This window comes from Cebus imitator, unplaced genomic scaffold, assembly GCF_001604975.1.
Source record: "Cebus imitator isolate Cc_AM_T3 unplaced genomic scaffold, Cebus_imitator-1.0 Scaffold57, whole genome shotgun sequence".
Classification (NCBI taxonomy): Eukaryota; Metazoa; Chordata; class Mammalia; order Primates; family Cebidae; genus Cebus; species Cebus imitator.
In genome coordinates, this window is record NW_016107372.1 from 3,302,261 (window position 1) to 3,322,382 (window position 20,122).

The following is a 20,122-nucleotide window of genomic DNA, read 5'->3' on the forward strand; positions in this document are numbered from 1 at the left end:
TCCTGTCTCTGTCCCTCGACATTTCAGGGTTGTCATCTTCTTCAGTCAAAGTCTGGGAAAACCTCAGGAACCCATTATCATGGCATTCCTTGAGTCCCCCGATCTCTAGCTGGTCTACATTCTTTTGTCCACCTTTTTCTTATGCCTGTTTTATAGATAATCTCTGGTGGATTTAATTGTACTTACTCGAAGGAATAAGTAAAAGTACATTGGCTCGACCTTCATGTTTTTGGAAGTCCCAAATTTTATTTTTAACTTGATTTTTAATTGGAAAAAGAAGCAGATTCAACAGCGCTCTCATCTTAGCAGTTACTTGCTGCTATCAATGTCTTTCTTCTTAAAACAACTGTCATTTTTTGCTCAGGGAGATACCCCGCCGTCAGCTGACGAAGTTTGTGATAGCTCTTCCTCCCTGGTTCTCAGTGCTGACCTCAGACGGATGACCGCTGTCCTGGGTTTTGAGATTTCCGTGTGCGCACACGGTTCTAACAGAAGAGAAGACTAAGTCACAGTTAAGCCAAAAGAGTTAAAGAAACAAACGTGAAAACCAAAACCAAGAGAGGAAGTCCAAACAAAGGGACAAGACTTGGAGGTCAAAGAGAGCATTGTTCTGAGTGATCAACAACATGGTAGACAACAAACAAAAATGAAATAGAGACAGGAAGCCAGAGGAGCCGCGCGCGACCCGTGGGGAGTGTGGGCGTTGCCAGAAGTGAGGGCGTGAATGTGGAAAAGTGGGTGAACAACTTCAGGGCTCAGACCCGCTGTACGCCAGAGAGAGAGGGAGGGGAGACCGACGGCAGGCGGCGAAAGATAAATTTTGTCGGAGTCACCTATGCTTCTGGACACGAATGAGCGGTAGAGCGGGATCCTCCAGCATCTGAGACTGGGGCCCGCCCTGGAGGAGGCAGGAGCCAGGCAGAAAGGCGGGAGCGTTGGCCAAGTGCTCCTGCGAGATCAGAGACGACCGCGGGAGGGGACATCGGGCGGTCGCAGCGCACAGAGCTTGCCGGCCAGGGAGGAGCGAGTCTCAGTGGGCGCCACCGCCGCCGCCCCAGCCTGCGCGCTGCTCTCCTGGCGCGCGCCGGTCCGGCGCTCTGCGAGCTGGGTCCTAGCACCACAGACTTACCCTTCGCCTGCACTTTGCGTCTTTCTTCCCTAGGCGCCCATCAACAATGGATGGCAACTCTCTGCTCTCGGTACCAAGGTAAGACCTGCTTCTTTCTTTGCCCGACACAATGTCGATCAAACTGGGTTCTGCGCTGTGAGTCGCTCACCAAGTTGCCCCAGAGCGCTTCGGTTTGCACGGGGCTCCCAGGGAGGAGACAGGGGTCACTGCACTTGCAGGTAAGTCCGGCCAGCCTCGCTGGAGCTACAGGGATCCTTGTCAACCGCCCCACAGGGCGCGATGCTCAGTGGGGCCTGCGCGCTGCAGCGGCACCGGGTGGGGTCGGCCGGGTGCCCGCCTCTAGGGCCCTGGGACGGAGGTCTGCTCTGACCTGGTTGGAGCCAGGAACCGGACTTTCCGCGGACACAGCCTGGAGAGGTTTCACACCTTGTGGGGAGACAGATTCCAAGGTTTAAAACAGGAGGGAACTGGCCTAGGGCCAAGTACCCCCGCTTTCTGTCCATCCTGACCTGAGCCAGTGTCTGGGGCTGCTGGGGTGGAGAAGATTACGCCTCACCCCCGACCCACACCTAGACTGCCCCAAAGCAGGACAGAAAATACCTAGGTCACCGGTAGTCCCACTGTCCTCCGCTGCCCCCACACCCCCTGCCAGTCTGCGAGTTCCTTAATACCTTTGGCTTTGCTCGTCCCCTACACTGGGGGAGGGTCAGGGACGCCACCCCAGGAGCTGCCAGGTGCGAGTAACGTGTTTTTCGGGGTGTGTTTCTTTCTCCTGTCTCTTTTTTGCCCCTGTTCTGCACTCCTTTGAACTCAGTCCTTTGAGAATTTAAGTACCTGAGAATTTTATATCTTTCCCATAAACGGCCGGGTAAATCGGGGCGGTGGTGCTGGTCTGCTCCCACCGTCCCCCAACCCCCAGTTGGGCAGATGGCCTTTGCGCTCTTTGCGCTCGCTGGGCGCGGAGCGTTCGCGCCAGGAGCAGAGGATGCTGTTGCTCCGGCTGCAGCGCTGCCCCTCCTGTCCTAAGCAGCGGCTTAGCGTGGCTCTTCCTGCCATCCTTACTCCCTCTTTACCCAAGCAAACAGCTAGGTAGCTTCTAGAGGAGAGCACCAGGCAGGTCCTGGAATAAACACTTTAAGTTCGAATTCTTGGAGAGCAGCAAAATCCAGTATCCACTGGCCAGGGCACACATGTAGTGACACTACATTGCCAAGGAGCCGAGATGCGGATGGGAGGGGAGGTGGGATGGCGGAGGAGGAGAGAGACTGCTTTCCAAAGGCTTTGAAGGCTGCCATCTAGAGACTTGAACTGTTTGTATTCCGCGATGAAATAGCGCTTTCTCGGCTCACAGGCACTTCCTCCTTAAGCATCCCTTCGCCGCGGGGGTAGCAAATGGCTCAGAAAAGGCCCGCGGTGGTTTCTGTGCACCCGCTGAAGCGGCTATTAAGTGAAGTCTCTATCTCCACCCTCCCGACCCCTGCTCCAATCGAACAGGATCAAACGACCACCACTAAGTCTTTCCATGTTGCCGATTTTTTTTTTTAACTTACAAAAATTGCTAGTGATATTTAAGCAAAGGCATTAAGGCGTTTGGAAAGTCAAGTAAATTGGAGACTCACTTTCTTCATCCGTCTCTTCTACTGTCTAGGGCAAATTGTCATCAGAATTGAAATGGTGAATTGACTGGTCCTGAGCTTCCAATAGAGATTTTTGATAACAGAGTGATTGCTTTAATCCAGTTTTATAGACAATATAGCTGTGCCTGAATCCTGACTACATTTCTATTCAAATTCTGGAACATTTTCTAAAATATTAGAAACACATTATGCCAGTAATTTATTAAAGTTATTCCTGTCTCAGTGCTATAAATGACCTTATAAAGAGCAAAGCAACTGTGATGATATTGCTCTGAATCTTGTAGTAGCCTATTAAAATGTTAATATAGGTTTAATATCAGAGGCAGCAAACTAAACTTTTTAAACATGACTTTTTATCAATTTCCACAAATCAGTGTAGTAATTTCGGGTATTATCTTAGCATTCTTAATCTTGCAGATTAACTCCTATACATGAGTTGATTCAATCCTCTATTTCGTTGAATACAAGAAACATCATTTCTTTTCTGTAAGACTGAATTGAAAGCAATAGGGATTGATATGCAAAAGTTAATTAAGATTTTTTTAATGGTGTAGACAAATCATGTATTAGTCATGCTACTTGTCCACAAAACATTGCATTTTAAAGAACTGGTGATTGCATATTCTACACAAGCTTTTCCAAGAAAACGGCAATGATCAGCAAATATCAAATTGTTATTGGTCAAGGCTTGCGATGCTCAATCCGAAAACATTTTTGGTATCTAATAAAATAAAGTTGATGGTTATAAATCATGGTTTCTCAAGAATTACAAAACAATTTAAGACATTCTATTTAATAATTAAACAGAGAAAAACAAATGATTTAATAACATTAATTATAGAATACTTTTTATGTTGGCTTTTTCATTTTCTTAGAATTTTCTATTTAACGCAAGCATAGATTACTGAAATTTCAGTCAAGCCATATTTTGTGAAGATTGATATTTAAACTTAATTTGACTATTATGCTTTAGAAACTGTAAAGCTTTTTTTTTTTTTTTAAGAAAATGTTTTGGGTTCTTTGAGTTATAATACTATATTCCCTTCCTTCAGTGAAAACTCCAATTCATTTTCACTATGAATATTTTCTTTTTTATGTAGGTTACATCACAGATTTCTTAAAATCACTGGTTATCAAAGCTGGAAAATATCTTCAATAAGGAAACCGAGCTGTGCAGAGATTAAATGTTTCCATGTTAGTTACAGCATAGATCCAGAATCCAAGTGTTTTCTGATTAGTAGTGCAATTTAAGAAAAAAAAAATTAAGGGGAAATTTGTTTTAATATAAAAGCTTTGATAGAGGTTCTTTAGTCATCTGTTTTATGAAAAATTTATTTGATTTGCTAGGTCACAAAATTAGATATTAGAAAAATTTAAAAAGGCTCAAAGGACTTCCATCCAGTGTGTTCTAAAGTATGTTGTATTACAATGCAGTAGTTTCCCCTCACAGGAAAAAAAAGTCAATTTCACTTTTATGTCGGTAACTAGTGTGTGCATAGTAAGGTGTTATAAAGTGTTATCTGATAGATTAAATTATTTGATCATCACATCCTTGTGAGTCAATTATGACAGATATTACTATCTCCATTTCCTAGCTGAAAACTCTGAAGCAAAAGGAAATTAAATAAAGCAAATAATTGTATTTTAAAAATCCATACAAATTGTATGTAGTGGAGCGAGGTCATCCGCAACATTTTTCTGCCTTCAAGTCCAGTTTTCTCTTGTGTAGTGATTGAAAAATCCATACTTTCATTTAAATGGAGGGGAAAAGAAATTCTGGTACACAATTTGGACAAACACTGATATCAGTAGAACACATGGGGGCAGCCTAAATGCAAGAAGACCATCTTCTAAAGCCAACAAGTGCTAAAAATATTTTTTTTTTTTTTTTGGCAAACAGAAATAGTTTATCACCTTGACTATATCTAAGCTTGAATTTGAATGTTATGAGGGTTACTTATTTTCTGAACATTTGCATCATTATATTATATTGTTTTACTTTTTGTTTGGTTTACTGGATTCTATTTCAATAATAAAATTTTTATATGACACTTCAAATGATAAAATCAAAATTCATCAAACGCAAACTTTTGAAAATATAATTTATATTTACTTTCTCTGTGTGTAATAATGTATATAGGCTTCCTGTCATTTTGTTTCAGCCAATTCAAAGTTTAACACAGACACATTTCACTAAAACTCATCTGAATCTCAGGATTTTACCTTTTAGTATGTTAGTTCCAGGAAAAAAAAATGATTTTTTAAAAAAATGGAACAACCCAACACTGTAGAGTAGATTATAATCTTCCATCACCAAGTTTTTAGGAAAGCTTAACTGATTTTAGACTTATACAAAAGGAGAAACTTAAGACCGCTTTTACACTTCTTTGTCCTATTTATGAAAAATGTTCAGAAATGATTGATCCATTTCTCTTAACAAGTTGAGTGACAAAATACTGCCTAAGAGTATGCCTAACTTCATTCTCTATCATGGAATCCCTGCCGTCCTCAAGGCCAGCTCTGAGCTGTGACCACATTTTCCAAGTTTCACTCTCTTTTCAGAGTAACACTGCCCAAGAGCTACAATTTCCTGTAGAGAAACAAACTGGGAATTAGAAAGTCCTGGTGCTTCAAACTCTGAGGGTCCACCTTGTTGCTGGGCTGTGGATACTTGGTGAAGAGACTGGAATTCTGAAGGAAATTCCCAATCGGAAAAAAAAAAAAAAAATGCTTAAAAGAGCAACATTAAAACGACAATTAGTTACTGGCAACTTCTCTGGGACCTTGCTACATCATCTGGTAAATGGGCCCTTACAATCATCTCATGAGTGAATGATTAGGAAACATTTTAGTTTACAAGTGGCCTCCTTTGGCTGGTGGTACTTAACTCCTTTGAGTTGAGTTCTTTCTCGGTGTTACAGAGTTACAGCTACAAATATTTGTAAAGATGGGAAGAGGAAGAAGTGATGTATTTGATATTTGTGGTTTTTGTTTGTTTGTTTGTTTGAGATGGAGTTTTGCTCTTGTTGCCCAGGCTGGAGTACAATGGCGCGATCTTGGCTCACTGCAACCTCCACCTCCCAGGTTCAAGAGATTCTCCCACCTCAGTTTCCCCAATAGATGGGATTTCAGGCGCCCACCACCAGGCTCTGCTAATTTTGTATTTTTAGTAGAGACGGGGTTTACCATGTTGGTCTGGCTGGTCTCTAGCTGACCTCAAGTAATCCACCAGACTCGGCCTCCCAAAGTGCTGGAATTCCAAGTGTGAGCCACGCGCCCGACCCTGTATTTGATATTTGGAAACCTGGTGCTTAATCCTCTTCTGAAATTAATAGCTGAGACTTCCTGGGCAAGTTACCTGACCTGTTACTGCTTTGCCTCCTCCTGGATGGACTGACAGGTATCTTGGATATACTTATCTTCTAGGTCCCTCTTGCTTTAGTCTTCTATAACGTCACAACCTGTTTTGTGGCAGGGACTCTCCCTTTGGTATGACATGGATAAATGTCTTACTCTCTTGAAAGAGGGGGGTGAAATCAAGGCATTTAAAAGAACTGAAGCAACACACACCCATCCAAAAGAAAGCTTGTCTTAGAGAATTGGGCTGTATTGTTTTTAATGTTCCCCCAGATGTGGAAAGCAGCAGTATGCTTACAGAAACTCTTTTGTAAAGCAGACAGACGGCACAGTAATTAAGATCCTGGTTCTGTTACATATTAGTGATTGGTTATCTACCCTGAGGCAAAATGCTTACCTACTGTGTGATTTACTGTCATTATCTGGGAAATGTAAAAACTACCTCAGACCTTTAAAAAGATGTCAGGCTTGAGATAGTATTATGAAGTACAATAAATAGTGAGTCTTTAACAATAGCTTTCCATCATACTAAATGGACTCCTTTAAATAGGATTGTTTTATGATAGGTTTTTAGATCAATTCTGGTGAATAGCTCACGTAACTCACACTTAAAGTTGACTTTATCTGATATTAGCATAGATACCCTTTCTTCCTTTTGACTTATTTTTTTTCTACCCTTATTTTCTTAAATCTATCTATCTCTTCAAATTTAAGTTGTTTCCTATAGATAGGGTATCGTATCTTACCTTTTTATCTCATTTAAACCTTTCTTTTTTTTTTAAATTAATGTGTTGGACCATTCACATTTGTTAAGATCATAGATAGGGATAAATTAAAGTCTGGCAACTAGCTATTTTCTACCTGTGTTATCTGTTTTTATTCTTTCTTAAAATTTCTGCCTTGCTTTGGGTTAAATGAGAATTTTTTTATGATTCTATTTTACTTTACTGATTTATTATTTAACTTGTGTTTAAAGAAAATATGTGATTGCTCTAGGATTTAGAAGATGCTTTTTTATTAAGCAGTACCTATCTTCAAATTTTAACATACCACTTCACAACCAGTGTGAGGTTTTTACAAGTATACATTCCAAATTATCTCCTCTGATTTTTGTGCTAGTATCATCATATATTTTATTTTTATAAATGCCATAAACACACTATGTTTTGCTTTAAATTGCCAGATATTTTTCGAGCAATTAGAAATATGAAAAAATACCTTCATTTATTCCATTTCTGATATTTCGTTTGCATAGTTCCGATTTTCTGCCTGGTATTAATGTCTTCTGTCCAAAAAGCTTCTTGAATCTGTGACTTCATGGCTGTTCTTAATTCTGAAAAAACATTCAGCCATAATTTCTTCAAATGGTTTTCATATCCTGTTCTGTTTTTTTCTTTTCCTTCCAGATTTTTAATTGCACATATTTTAGAATACAGATCTAGGATGTTCTCTTCTAATTTTTGTTTCTGTTTTTATTTTTTAGATGGATAACTTGTATTGAGCTATCTTTAAGTTCATTGATTCTTTCCTTACCTGAGTTCATTCTACTGATAAATTTTTCTTTGTCTGGTTACCATGTTTTACATTTTTTAGTTTTATCTTATAGTTCTTATCTCTCTGCTGTAACTACTCATGTGAGCTTGCATGCTGTCTACCTTTTCCACCAGAACCATTAAAATTATAATCATGATTTTTAATTATCTGCCAAATAGTTCCAACACCTGTGCCATACCTAGGTCTGGTTCTGTTTGTTGCTTCATCCCTTGGAAGTGTTTTTCTTTTTTCCTTGCTTTTTCATAGGGCTTCTAATTTTTTGTTAAAAGACAAAAGTCTGTGTAAAATAATACTATCACCAAATGGAAACTGGAAGTCAGTGTTATATTCCCATGTTAAAGATGAGGAACCAAGACTGAGAAAAGTCAAATGACTAGTCGAAGGTTACTCAAGTAGTGAGTAACTGAGCCAGAATTTGAGATCTAGGATTTCAAACTCAAAGTTCAACTCCATCACTGTTTCTGATTTCTGATGCGTGTACATTCCCACTCTGGAGTCCTCCAAGATCTTCTCATGCCACATAGCTTTGTTTATTTCAGACATTTTGGACCCCATATTCTAAGAAAGTCATTGAAGCAAATGAGAAAAAAAAAAAAGTTTCCTCCCTGTGATTATCTTACTATGTAATCTCTCAATATACCACTTTTTTTTTCCTGAATGTCTTTTGATTCAATCTTGCTCAAAATATGGTCTCTGAATTAAAAGCAGCTACAAAGATGGGTGGTTGCTATAAGAGGCTTTGACACAGCCACAGGAAGCAATGGAAACACAGGGAGTGACAGCCAACAAAGTTAAGCATGTGAAATAGAAAGTTTGTATCTGTTCCCAATACAGCTGAGAATTCAGACACTGAAGCCTCTACCTGCACATGGGGCCACATTTCTGCTTGAGATAGAAGAGGTGACATTTTCTTCCATATAATTTAAGAGAGTTTTTCTCTAAAACATAAAAATAAAAATAACATGTAGACCAATGTGCCTCCTTTTAACTACATATTACATAGCCAAATTATTGAAATAGTGTTTGAACTTGTTAGAGTATCCATGGTTTTAGAAGTACAGTTAGTTCAAAACATCATAAAGGTATCATATTGCTTTTCTATTGCTGCTTTTAAAAATTTTCAGAAATTAGCCGGGCGCGGTGGCTCACGCTTTTAATCCCAGCACTTTGGGAGGCCGAGGCAGGTGGATCACGAGGTCAAGAGACCGAGACCATCCTGGTCAACATGGTGAAACCCCGTCTCTACTAAAAATACAAAAAATTAGCTGGGCATGGTGGCGTGTGCCTGTAATCCCAGCTACTCAGGAGGCTGAGGCAGGAGAATTGCCTGAACCCAGGAGGCGGAGGTTGCGGTGAGCCGAGATCGCGCCATTGCACTCCAGCCTGGGTAACAAGAGCGAAACTCCGTCTCCAAAAAAAAAAAAAAAAAAATTTTTCAGAAATTTAGTGGCTTAAAACAATAAATGTATCATCTCATGGTTTTGTGGGTCAGAAGTCTGACATGGATCTCACTGATATAAAATCAAGGTGTGGCCAGGGCTGCATTTCTTTCTGGAGGTTTCACAGGAGAAACGGTCTCATTGCCATTTCCAGGTTCCAGAGGCTGCTTATATGGCTTGCCTCATAACCACCTATCTCCATCTACAAAGCTAGTGATGGAGGTTTGAGTTCTTTTTCTCACATCACATCATCTGACTTCTGACCTCTCTTCTGCACCCCTCCTTCACTTTCAATAAACCTTGTGATTACATCAGGTCACCTAGATAATCCAGCATAATCTTTCTATATTAATATCGGCTGGCTAGTAAACTTTATTCCATCTTGAACCTTGATTTTTCTTTGTCATATAATGGCACATATACTACAAGTTTCAGGAATTAAGATATGGACATCTTTGAGGGAGTTCATTATTCAGTCTACCACAGGCATTAATTAAACTAAAAACTGATCATGCTGGCCATCAAATGACACATGAAATTCTTCTAGGACTAAATTCTTTCTTATTTCCTTCTCCTTGTTTCCTTCTTTCTTTCTTTATTAAATAAAAAAGAAAAGGGACAAGACTATTTGTTCCTCCTCTGAGAAATGTGAGTAATTCAGTGTGATTGAGCTGAGACAACTGCTGAAGATTATTGAAGAACACGAAACCAGATCAGAACGGACCTGGAAACCCTACAAAATTCACTCTTCGGCATATGTTTATTGCAGTGCTCATCAGTGCTATTCAGCAAGTTTTCCAATTTTGCTCCTAAGTATAGGGCAGGATTGTACTTGCTCTTCTCCTTGATATAAGAAACAGTGACATGATATGATTTGGCCAATGCAAAGCACGCAGAAGGGATATGTGTCTCTTCCAATGTAAGTGTTAAAGATCTCATGTGTGACTTGCTTCATTTCTCTTACTTTCTGCCATGGTGACTAACAGATTTCAGATCATGGCTGTTCCAACAGCCTGAGTTTCAGAATGAGATTGACTTGGAGCAGAGTCCCAAGCCAATCCATGATGGACATGTAGCATGAGTAAGAAATACAAATAAACTTTTGTGGTCTAATCCCCTGGGATTTCGGAATTGTGTTATATTTCGGTATAACCTAGACCATCCTGCCTGACCCTGCTGCCCTTAGGGTTGAAATGGTAGGTGATCAGATGGGCTTTGCACTGGCTTGTGAAGATTTCCAAAGGATCTCCACAGAACTCTATTTTTGCTCTAGAATTCCAAAGACCCTCATCACTACCTAACAACATATTCCTGGATGTATTGATATGAAGATGAGGTTGGAAAAAGGAAGAAATGAGTTTCACCCTGATCAGTTGTGCAAGTAGTCAGAAAGTTTGTCCTGTGGACCAACTCCAGATATAACAATAAATACCATGGTCTGTAGGCTTCTCCTCCTCAGGACAAGGCGTGTGAACTGGGAATCACACTTATCCTGTCATCAATTCACACATTGCCCATTTCACAGTCCGCAAGTTTATGCTATTTATGGATGGAATGGTGTATCATATACACTTTTAACTTTTGTAACTGCAATGCTACATGATCATTTTCCTTTTTTTAATTCTTTCGTTTCTCTGTCATCCTCATATGATTAAATATATAGTCAACTTATATGTAACTTGTACATTTATTATATGTTATACTTTCTTATATATAGTATATACACACATAACTTTATAAGATTTTTTTACAAAATCCAACACACCATAATTTATAAGCCTCTTAAGAGATTTTAAAAAGTTATTTTGACTCCAAAATTTTCAAGATAAACAATGACGTTAGATCCTAAACCTCACGTTAGATGCATTTGTGCTGCACAGGGGTTGACTAAACACTGATTGTGGTAGCATGTCAATAGGAGTAAGAATAAGATTCAAGAGTCAATTGTCAGGCAACATTTATTGAGCAGAAATTCTTTTCTGACACCTTCGAGACTCTCAATAGAGTAAGAAAGACCCAGTTCCTGCCTTCCTTACATTAACAGTGTGTAGGTCCAAGTGCACAGGGGGTACAGCTGGGGCCACAAATCAAAGGATGTAAGGAGACATGCTAGGAAGTAGATTCCCAGGACACCAGGAAGTTCATACTCCTTCCACTCTGAAATTAGCTTTTCATTTCTTGAGTGATCTCTCTCAAACTAACCAAACTGATCAGTCCTCTTATTTAATTCTTAGGAGCATTTGGCATAATTGACAGATGACCACCTAACTTAAAGTTATTTCTTCTTATAAAGAGACTCACCTATGCAATATAGGCACACTTATAAAAAGGCAAACGTGCCTTTTTAAATAGCAAGTGCTATTCTCTGTGCTGGGAAAATGGGAACCCATTGGATATGGGATATTAGAATTACAAAGGACTTGAATGCAGGTCATCTTACCCAGACCTCTTCCTTTGCAGATGAAGAAACCAAAGTCAAGAAAAAAAATGAATTACTCAAAGCACACAACTATTTAGAGATAAAGGCAAGAATAAAATGATACGCAGCTGATTGTACTTAACAGTGCATTGGGTTTATTTAAAATAATAATAATAATAAATCTCCAAAACAAAATTGGAAGCACTTAAAATTTTCTGGTACAGCAAAACACATCTATCATCCACATCTAAATATCTTATTTCCTTTTCCTGAAGAAACAATAATATCTATATAATTGCCCATGTCTTTATTTCACTTCACCTGCCGGAATTCCTAGAAACAAATTCAAAGCTCAATTATAACAACAGTGAAGTTTATGACCTGAATATCTGTGTTGTTCTTGACCATGATATTGACCTGTTATTATAATTTCTATTATTTTCAGCACTGAATTCTAACTTATGTTTTCCACTTTATTGTATATATTTTTTTCTGTTAGCTATCACAAATTCCTAGAGAAACAAGATGGAAAGCAGATATACCCCAGTGATATTGTAGGCTTGGTTCCAGACCAATACAATAAAGTAAATATCATAATGAAGTGAGGCACAATTTTTTTTTTGGTTTTCCAGGGTATACAAAAGTTATGTGTACACTATAGTGTAGTATATGAAGTGTGCAATAGCATTGTATGTCCAATTACAATGTACATATCTTAATGGTAATAATCATCTGAACCTTCAGTGAGTTCTGATCTTTTTGCTTGTAGCAGGTCTTGCCTTGATGTTGATGGCTGCTAACTAGTCAGGGTGGTTGTTGCTGAAGATTGGGGTGGCTGTGCAAATTTCTTAAAATAAGAAAACAAAAATGCTTGCCCCATAGATTGACTCTGCTTTTCATGAAAGACTCCTCTACAGCATACTTTGCTGTTTGATAGCATTTTACCCATGCTAGAACTTTCAAAATTAGAATCAGGCGTCAAAAGCTCTGTTATTGGTTTATCAGTTAAGTTTATGCACTTAGAATACTTTATCAACTAAGTATTTTAAACTCTTTGTGGTCATTTCGACAATGTTCTTAGCATCTTCATCAGAAGTAGCTTCCATCTCAAAAAAAAAATTATTTGTTCATCCATAAGAAGCAGTTTCTCAATCGTTCAAGTTTTATCATGAGATTGCAGCAATTTAGTCACATCTTCAGCATCTTTCAGACTCCATTTATAATTCTAGTTTTCTTACTATTTCTACTACATTTTCAATTACTTTCACCACTGGAGTCTTGAACCCCTCAATATCATCCATAAAAGTCAAAATCGACTCCTTCCAGACTCTCATTAATGTTGATAGTTCAACCTCCTGATGAATCATAAATGTTCATAGCACCTAGAATGGTGAATAGCATCTAGAATGGTGAATTCTTTCTAGAAGACTTTTAATTTACTTTGCCCGTGTCCATCAGAGGAATCACTATGTATAGCAACTGTACCCTTATAAAATGTTTTTTAAAATTTTTTAAAATATGGAAATGCTTCAAGAATTTTCATGTCATCCTTGTGCTGGGGCCATGCTAATCTTCTCTGTATCATTCTGATTTAAGTAAACGTGCTGTCAAAGCCAGCACAAAACGTACTTTTTAAATCATAAGACTTGAAAATAAAATTACTCCTTGATCCACGGGCTGCAGAAGTAAAAATGGCCAAACCACTGGTCTTGTTCAAGCTTAAACTAAGATAAAGCTTTCCAATCAGTAATTAAGGGGAAGGATCCACTTCATTTGGCCAATTAGAATAATTCAAATGTAAGAGACATTTCCACAAAATATTACTTATATCAGAATTGATACCTGAAATTTAACTCTTAATAAATTCTCTAATTTAGCTCTTTTGGGTCTGAAATGCAGATATAAAAAGGCAGGAAGCATCTGAAGAGTTTCTCATTCTGGAGATAAACTTGTTTCTCCAACCTTATTTGTTTGGAAGGGAAGTACAGAGAAGCAACAAACCTCAGCCTCTGAAGGGGCTCAGCTCCTGATTCTACACAGCTCAAGGGATATTTCTTAGCAAATAATATGAATAGATTACAACTAACATCTATCAAAAATAAAAACAAAGCAAATTCCTGGAAATTGGTAAATACCTTCTATTCTCTATTGAGTCCTTCCTCTGGGTCATGATTTTTTTGTTAATAAATTGTACTTCTGAAGGAATATGAACTTGAATCATGCTCTGAATTAATAACACTATAGATAGAAAGCCTAGCAATGTTTCTGTATCTAGTACTGGCAACCCTATAACCAAGGCATTTCAACTGATTACCACATACTGAACAGGACTTTCATGTCCAAGGTGGCAAAACAAATAAACATTTCAATCAAGGGCAATTTTAAGAGTGGATTAGATGTGATGTGGATTTGTACTTCTAAGCAAACATCTATTTTATTTTATTTTATTTTAAGTTCCATGGTACACGTGCAGTACGTGCAGGTTTGTTACCTAGGTAAACATGTGCCATGGTGATTTGCTGCACCTATCAGCCCACCACCTAGGTATTAAGCCCAGCATGCATTAGCTATCTTTCCTGATGCTCTCCCTCCCCGATGCCCCTGACATTGTATATTGTTCCCCTCCTGTGTCCATGTGTTCTCATAGTTCAGCTCCCACTTATAAGCAAGAACATACAGTGTTTGGTTCTCTGATCCCCGAGAAAATGTCTTATGAAGGCTTTTTCCTCACTGATTGCTGAAACTCATGTAACAAATGAAAATTCAGCCACTAACATTCTGAGTAAAATATTGTTTCTAGATTGGGCCAACTCAGTAGCCTCCCAATTACCGCTACTCTGGTCACCTTAAAGGTGTCACATGCGCTCACTCCTTCATCCTATCCAAGCTTTTCCTGACTTGCACATTCTCTCACTGTCTACACAGCAGCTAGATTGATCTACTTTTAGTCATTCCTACCTATGGGGTCTCTTCACCTAGCTAATTACCAGTCATGGTTTATAAGCCAGATTCCCATTGAAGCTTTCCCTGGACTTACTTTGCTAAGACAAGTCCCTGCTAAGTATCAGTGCCTCACAGTTCATGACAGTTATACATTTGTACTTGTTTATGTGGTTATTTGCTAAACACCTGTCTTATCCACTCACTGTGAGCTTGCTGAAAGCAAGATTCATCTAAGTTTTGTCACTCACCCTTGTATCTACAGTATCTCATTGCATTTGACACAATGTCAGCTCTGACAAATATTCATTAGACAAATAAATAAAACATAAAGTTTATCTGGGCCAAGTTTACCTGTGAGCACAGAGAACTTAGATGCTAATATCTTATTTGGAAGGCCAGGAAAGTCAGTATAACGAAAGGGACACTGAGTAGAGCACTGAAAATCAGCTTCTATTAACTCACAAATATGCAGAAGTAAAAGTACACCTAAAAGCAGTCATTGTCCCATCAAGTATCTTTAATTGGTGATATGGTTGAGCTGTGTCTCCACCCAAATCTCATCTTGAATTGTAGTTCCCATGATTCCCTCATGTCATGGGAGGGACCTGGTGGGAGGTAATTGAATCATGGGGGCAGTTAACCCCATGCTGCTGATCTCGTGATAGTGAGTGAGTTCTCACAAGATCTGTTGGTTTTTTAAGAGGCTTTTCCTTCTTAGCTCAGCACTTTTCCTTCCTGCCATCATGTGAAGAAGGACAGGTTTGTTTCCCCTTCTGCCATGACTATAAGTTTTCTGAGACCTTCTTCAGCCATTTGGAATTGTGAGTCAATTAAACCTCCTTCCTTCATAAATTACCCAATCTCAGGCAGTTCTTTACAGCAGTGTGAGAACAGACTAATACAGTTGGTATATAAAAGTTTACCCCTAACCAAATAAATATATTAAAGTATTTCATTCAGAAGGCACTCATAGGTTTAGCTAAAGAACATTTGAATTTCATAATCATGGGGAAGATGGACATGATTGGCACAATATTCCACCTCTCCTGCTTCCATGCCCACGGATTCCACTAACAGCATCAAATCTCAGGTTCATTAAAATCACCGAGTTAAGCTGAACTTCCTGCACTCTAACCTGTATTTTGGCTGGTTTCTGTCTCTTCAAAGTGATGGAGGTTTTTCCGTTAAAGACCTTGTTTGGCAGCTGAGGGTAGGGAATGTCAGGTTCCCTTGACTTCTTTTCCAAATGAACAAGAAATCTCCTGGCTCCAGGCTCCAGACCAGATTCCTAGTAGCAGTCAACAAATCACAGATTGGTCTGGAGGGAGACTGCAAAGACACCCTTACATGAAAATGAGTTCCACAGACATAGTGATGACGACACAGAGGCAAAATACATAGTTCCCTGTGGTGAGAAACTATGGGAGAGAGCAAGGAAAGGGCTTCATGACTGAAGCCCCCGGTAGTCTGTAGAACAAGATGGCCTTAATATGTCCCTCAGCTTGACCAAACTTCACACATGCTTCTTCCTGACTTCAGGCCCAGACCTCCCTTTTCTTAAATCAGTTTCTCTAGAAAATTTGTAAGTGTAAGTCATTTCTTTAACTTTTTGTGACACAAATCTTTTTTTTCTTTTCTTTTTTTTCTTTTTTTGTTTGAGACGGAGTCTCACTCTGTCTCCCAGGCTGGAGTGCAGTGGCACGATCTCAGCTCAATGCAATCTCTGACTCCCTGGTTCAAGCGATTCTCCTGCCTCAGCCTCCCAAGTAACTGGGATTACAGGCATGTGCCACCACGCCCAGCTAATTTTTTGTATTTTTAGTAGAGACAGGGTTTTACCACATTGGTGAGGAAAGTCTTGATATCCTCACTTCGTGATCCACCTGCCTCAGCCTCCCAAAGTGCTGAGATTACAGGCGGAGTGAGCCACCTTGCCTGGCCCATAAATCCTGTTAAGAGCTTCTTTTCAATTTTACAATCCAGGAATGTCTTTTTTTAAGGACCCGGGAGCCACCTCCTTGAAATGCAAACATTTGGGAGATAGCACCCAATCCCCCAGTTTTCGTGGGAGATTAGGAGCCTAACTTTTGTGGGTGCCTTGCTTCCAGTTATAGTTTTACAAGCCCTTCCACTCATGAAGGTGTGAGAAAATTTACTTTTCCTTTAGATAAGGCCAATTATCAAATACAGATGGCCTATGGTTTTCATTCTCACCCCCAAACCTGCTCTTAAAAACTCCCCTGCTCTTTGTTTAAGCAGGAATGAATTCCATTTCCCATTTAAGAAATGGAGTTCTCCTCCATTGCAATAGCCTGGAATAAAATATTTCTTATCCATTTAAATTTGGTGCAATTTTTGCTTTCACACCATATTTAGGAACCTGGACTGTGTCTGAGTTAGTAGAGGCAGGGAGGGACAGTAGGGGAGAGCTCTGACTGGGGAAAGGATGGATCCTGCAGTCTAGACTGGAATCCTGACTCCATTACCCTTTGGTAAATCACTTCATCCCTCAGTCTTGGTTTCTTCATCTCTGCCACATAAAGAGGGACTGAATTTATTCAGTGATAGTAAGAACAGAAAGAAGGAGACAGAATCTAAGACATATTTAGAGAGCAAAATTGGAAGTATTTGGTAATTGATTGGGGTGAGGAAAAAGAGATTTAAGGGAAAATTCAATTTTTCTTTTAGTTTAGATAATTTGGGCTAATGGTAATGCCAAAAACTGAGCAGCAAAGTCCTAAGGAAACACAGAGTGTACTGAAATAAGTTTTACTTGAGATAGATGCGAAACATATAGATGTGAACATCCAACAGGCCATTGGGTATTCAAATCTGAAGCTCAGGGGAAAGATCTGCCATGAGAATATAAATCTAGACTGAAAATCTTAGAGGGATGAGGTCACTTGGGTGAACTGGTTAACAATAGCTCCCCTTTTTTCATTCCCAATTCTATTCTTAAATTGTGAATCTTTTGATATTTTTCTTATTTTCCTAGTGGTCCCCATGTTCACTCCATAGAATTAGCCAGAGAATTCAGTGTCTCAGACTTTGACCTTTCATACTCTCAAGGACACAACTTTAACTTGTCTCTGGTTCTTCCCACTCCTGTCTACTTTAACCACATCCAGACTGGAGCTGGGTGTAATTGCTCTCTTGGCACTACCGTAAGATATGAAATCACATAGATTATGCTAAAAAAAGAAATCAGTAAATTACAATCATAATTATTTTATATATGTGTATTTTATTTTCACACAGTCTCTTTGGTCTAAAAAAGAGCAAAGTGGGTAAAGAATGCAGATAGTGGAAAGTTTGGGCAATAAATTGGAGTTGTTTGAATGGATGGTCGACTGAACGAGTGCCGATTAATTGCAGTGGATAACGGCTCAATTCTCCCTGCTGCCTTGCTTGAGTGCACAGTCATGGCAGAAATGAATCTGTGTGTTGTCCATTCTGCTGCATACTTCTTGACCTTTTCCAAGTGTGTCAGTCATAGTGAGCTTCATTAAGCTTGACATGCTGTAGTGCCCCTGGCATTTCCACATTGGCCTCATGCATTCAGCAGCAGGCTAATAACCACGGCTTAATAAAAAGTAAAACTACCTAAAATTCGGTGTTTTGTTTTCTTGGTGACATTTTTTTTCTTTTAAAAATCAAAATTATCCAACTTAAAAAAAACTGCTGCACTTCTGTGGACACCTAAACAGTCTGAAAATATTTTGGCCTCGGTGTTTACTTCTAAAACTCCCCAATGAAGGCATTCCCTGCAATTGTAAAACAGACTAATGTACTACCTCTTAGCTTTCTTCTGTAGCCTTCCCCATAAAATGGCACTCCTTTACCCCCATACTAACAAACCAAGGTAGTAGAAGTGCCTGCAATGAGGCAAATAGACTCAGAATCCCTCTGAAAAAAAGTCCATTAAAAAAAAAAAACGAAAAAGGAGGAATAATATGGTTAATTATCCAGCTGCTCCATTCCATTCTTATGAATTGGGTCCTGCCTCTTTTATTTATTTTTTTTTTGAGGTTCTGAGTAGAAAATCTTGGAATATTTAGATATACATTCAATCTTTCAGATCATTTGAATTTTTATTTCCATGATATTCAATATACAGCTCTCTGGAAATATGTAATTTACTTTTGGTGCTGTGTAGGCAGTATTTTGTAATGGAAAAATCCCAAGGCATGAAATTAAAAGACCTGGGTTTTAAGATTATATTCTATGACCTACTGTGTGACTTTGGCAAAATTAGTTGACAGCCCTGAATGTTTTATTAATGTTTCCTGACTTGATTCTTGTTTGTGTACAAAGAAAACTAGGAAACTTATGTGAAAATATTTACTTTATAAGAGTGATAGTCAAATGCTATTTTCCTTAATATCTTACATATTTTACTTTTATTTATTTTATTGCTTTTCTGAATCTCTTCTCCACTACAACATAAACTCCGTGAAGGTAGGGACGTTTGTCTGCTTTATTTACTGCAGTATCTTGAGCACATTTCACAATGCTTGCTGCTCAGTAGCTGTATTAGTCTGTTCTCAAGCTGCTAATAAAGATATACCTAACACTGGATAATTTATAAAGGGAAGAGGTTTAATTGACTCACAGCTCTACATGGCCTCACAATCATGGCAGAAGGCAAAGAGGAGTAAAGCCACATCTTACATGATGACAGGCAAAGAGTGTATGTGCAAGGGAACTTCCTTTTATAAAGCCATCAGATCTCATGAGACTTAACCACTATCATGAGAATAGTACAGGAAAGACTCACCCCCATGATTCAATTACCTATCACGGGTACTGTAATTCAATTACCTTTCCACAACACATGGGAATTATGGGAGCTACAATTCAAGATGAGATTTGGGTGGGGACACAGCCTAACCATATCAGTAGCTATTTGTTGAAAGAATAAAAGAATGAACATGCACACAGATTTCTACTTGGCTTTATAATTGCTTAGAAAAGATTATGTTCTTTCTGATTGTTGCACTTTTAAGTTGCTTATGGAACTGTTAACAAATCATTAGAAAGACATCCTATTTTGATTGAGTGTTTCAGGAGAAATGAAATGCTTGTGTATTTATGGAAGACTTTACCTTAGAAAGTCTTAGCTTAAATCTTTCACAAGGGAAGACATTTCTAATCACAATGCTCTTCTATATAGGACACATTCAGTTCCACTCTGCCTAGAAGCTGGCTAATAAACTGGATGACCTGCTGAGTTTTCTCCCTGAGCTACAATGAACAACAGCTCCTAAATTTTGAGGTTTTACTTTGCCCACTTTGCTTGCACCACATAGAAGCTCTCTTGCCTGTTTGAAACTATAGTTTGCAATAAGTATTACATTTACAGGATTTTTCTCAGTGATACGTGTATAGCACTCTTGGACATTATAGGAATAAGAGAATCGTTGTTTGAAAGTTCTAAGACATCTGTAAGTTTCTTTACATAATCACCATAGTTGCACTTGCTCACGTTTTGCTCTTAGTTCACTTTTCTCAGTAGCTTCTAATGAGGCAACAGTATAAACCTGCGGTGCCAATGGCTATATTGTGCTAATAATGATGAAACACCTCATCAGCTCAGCCTCAGGAAAATTTTATGCTCTGCTTCCCCCAGAAAAGATGAAATACA

The 20,122-nt window shown here is 38.9% G+C and overlaps 1 protein-coding gene and 1 non-coding gene across 7 annotated transcripts in view; one reads left to right on the top strand and one right to left on the bottom strand.

Annotated features, from left to right (window-relative positions):
* The first annotated feature begins 650 nt into the window (after positions 1 to 650).
* LOC108304784 (SPHK1 interactor, AKAP domain containing) overlaps positions 651 to 20,122 on the top strand; it is a 164,603-nt gene continuing 145,131 nt past the window's right edge. For 3 of the 6 annotated variants that reach the window (XM_037738734.1, XM_037738736.1, XM_037738735.1), the window contains exon 1: positions 653 to 1,207. In XM_037738734.1, coding sequence (XP_037594662.1) covers positions 1,180 to 1,207 — 28 coding nt within the window. In that variant the 5' untranslated portion in view covers positions 653 to 1,179. Of the gene's footprint in view, positions 1,208 to 20,122 lie in introns of all 6 variants that reach the window. The other 3 variants (XM_017529083.2, XM_017529084.2, XM_037738733.1) reach the window with 2 other exon arrangements.
* Positions 13,049 to 13,155, bottom strand: LOC119471348. The gene has a single exon (XR_005200381.1). It is a non-coding gene; the product is annotated as a U6 spliceosomal RNA (small nuclear RNA).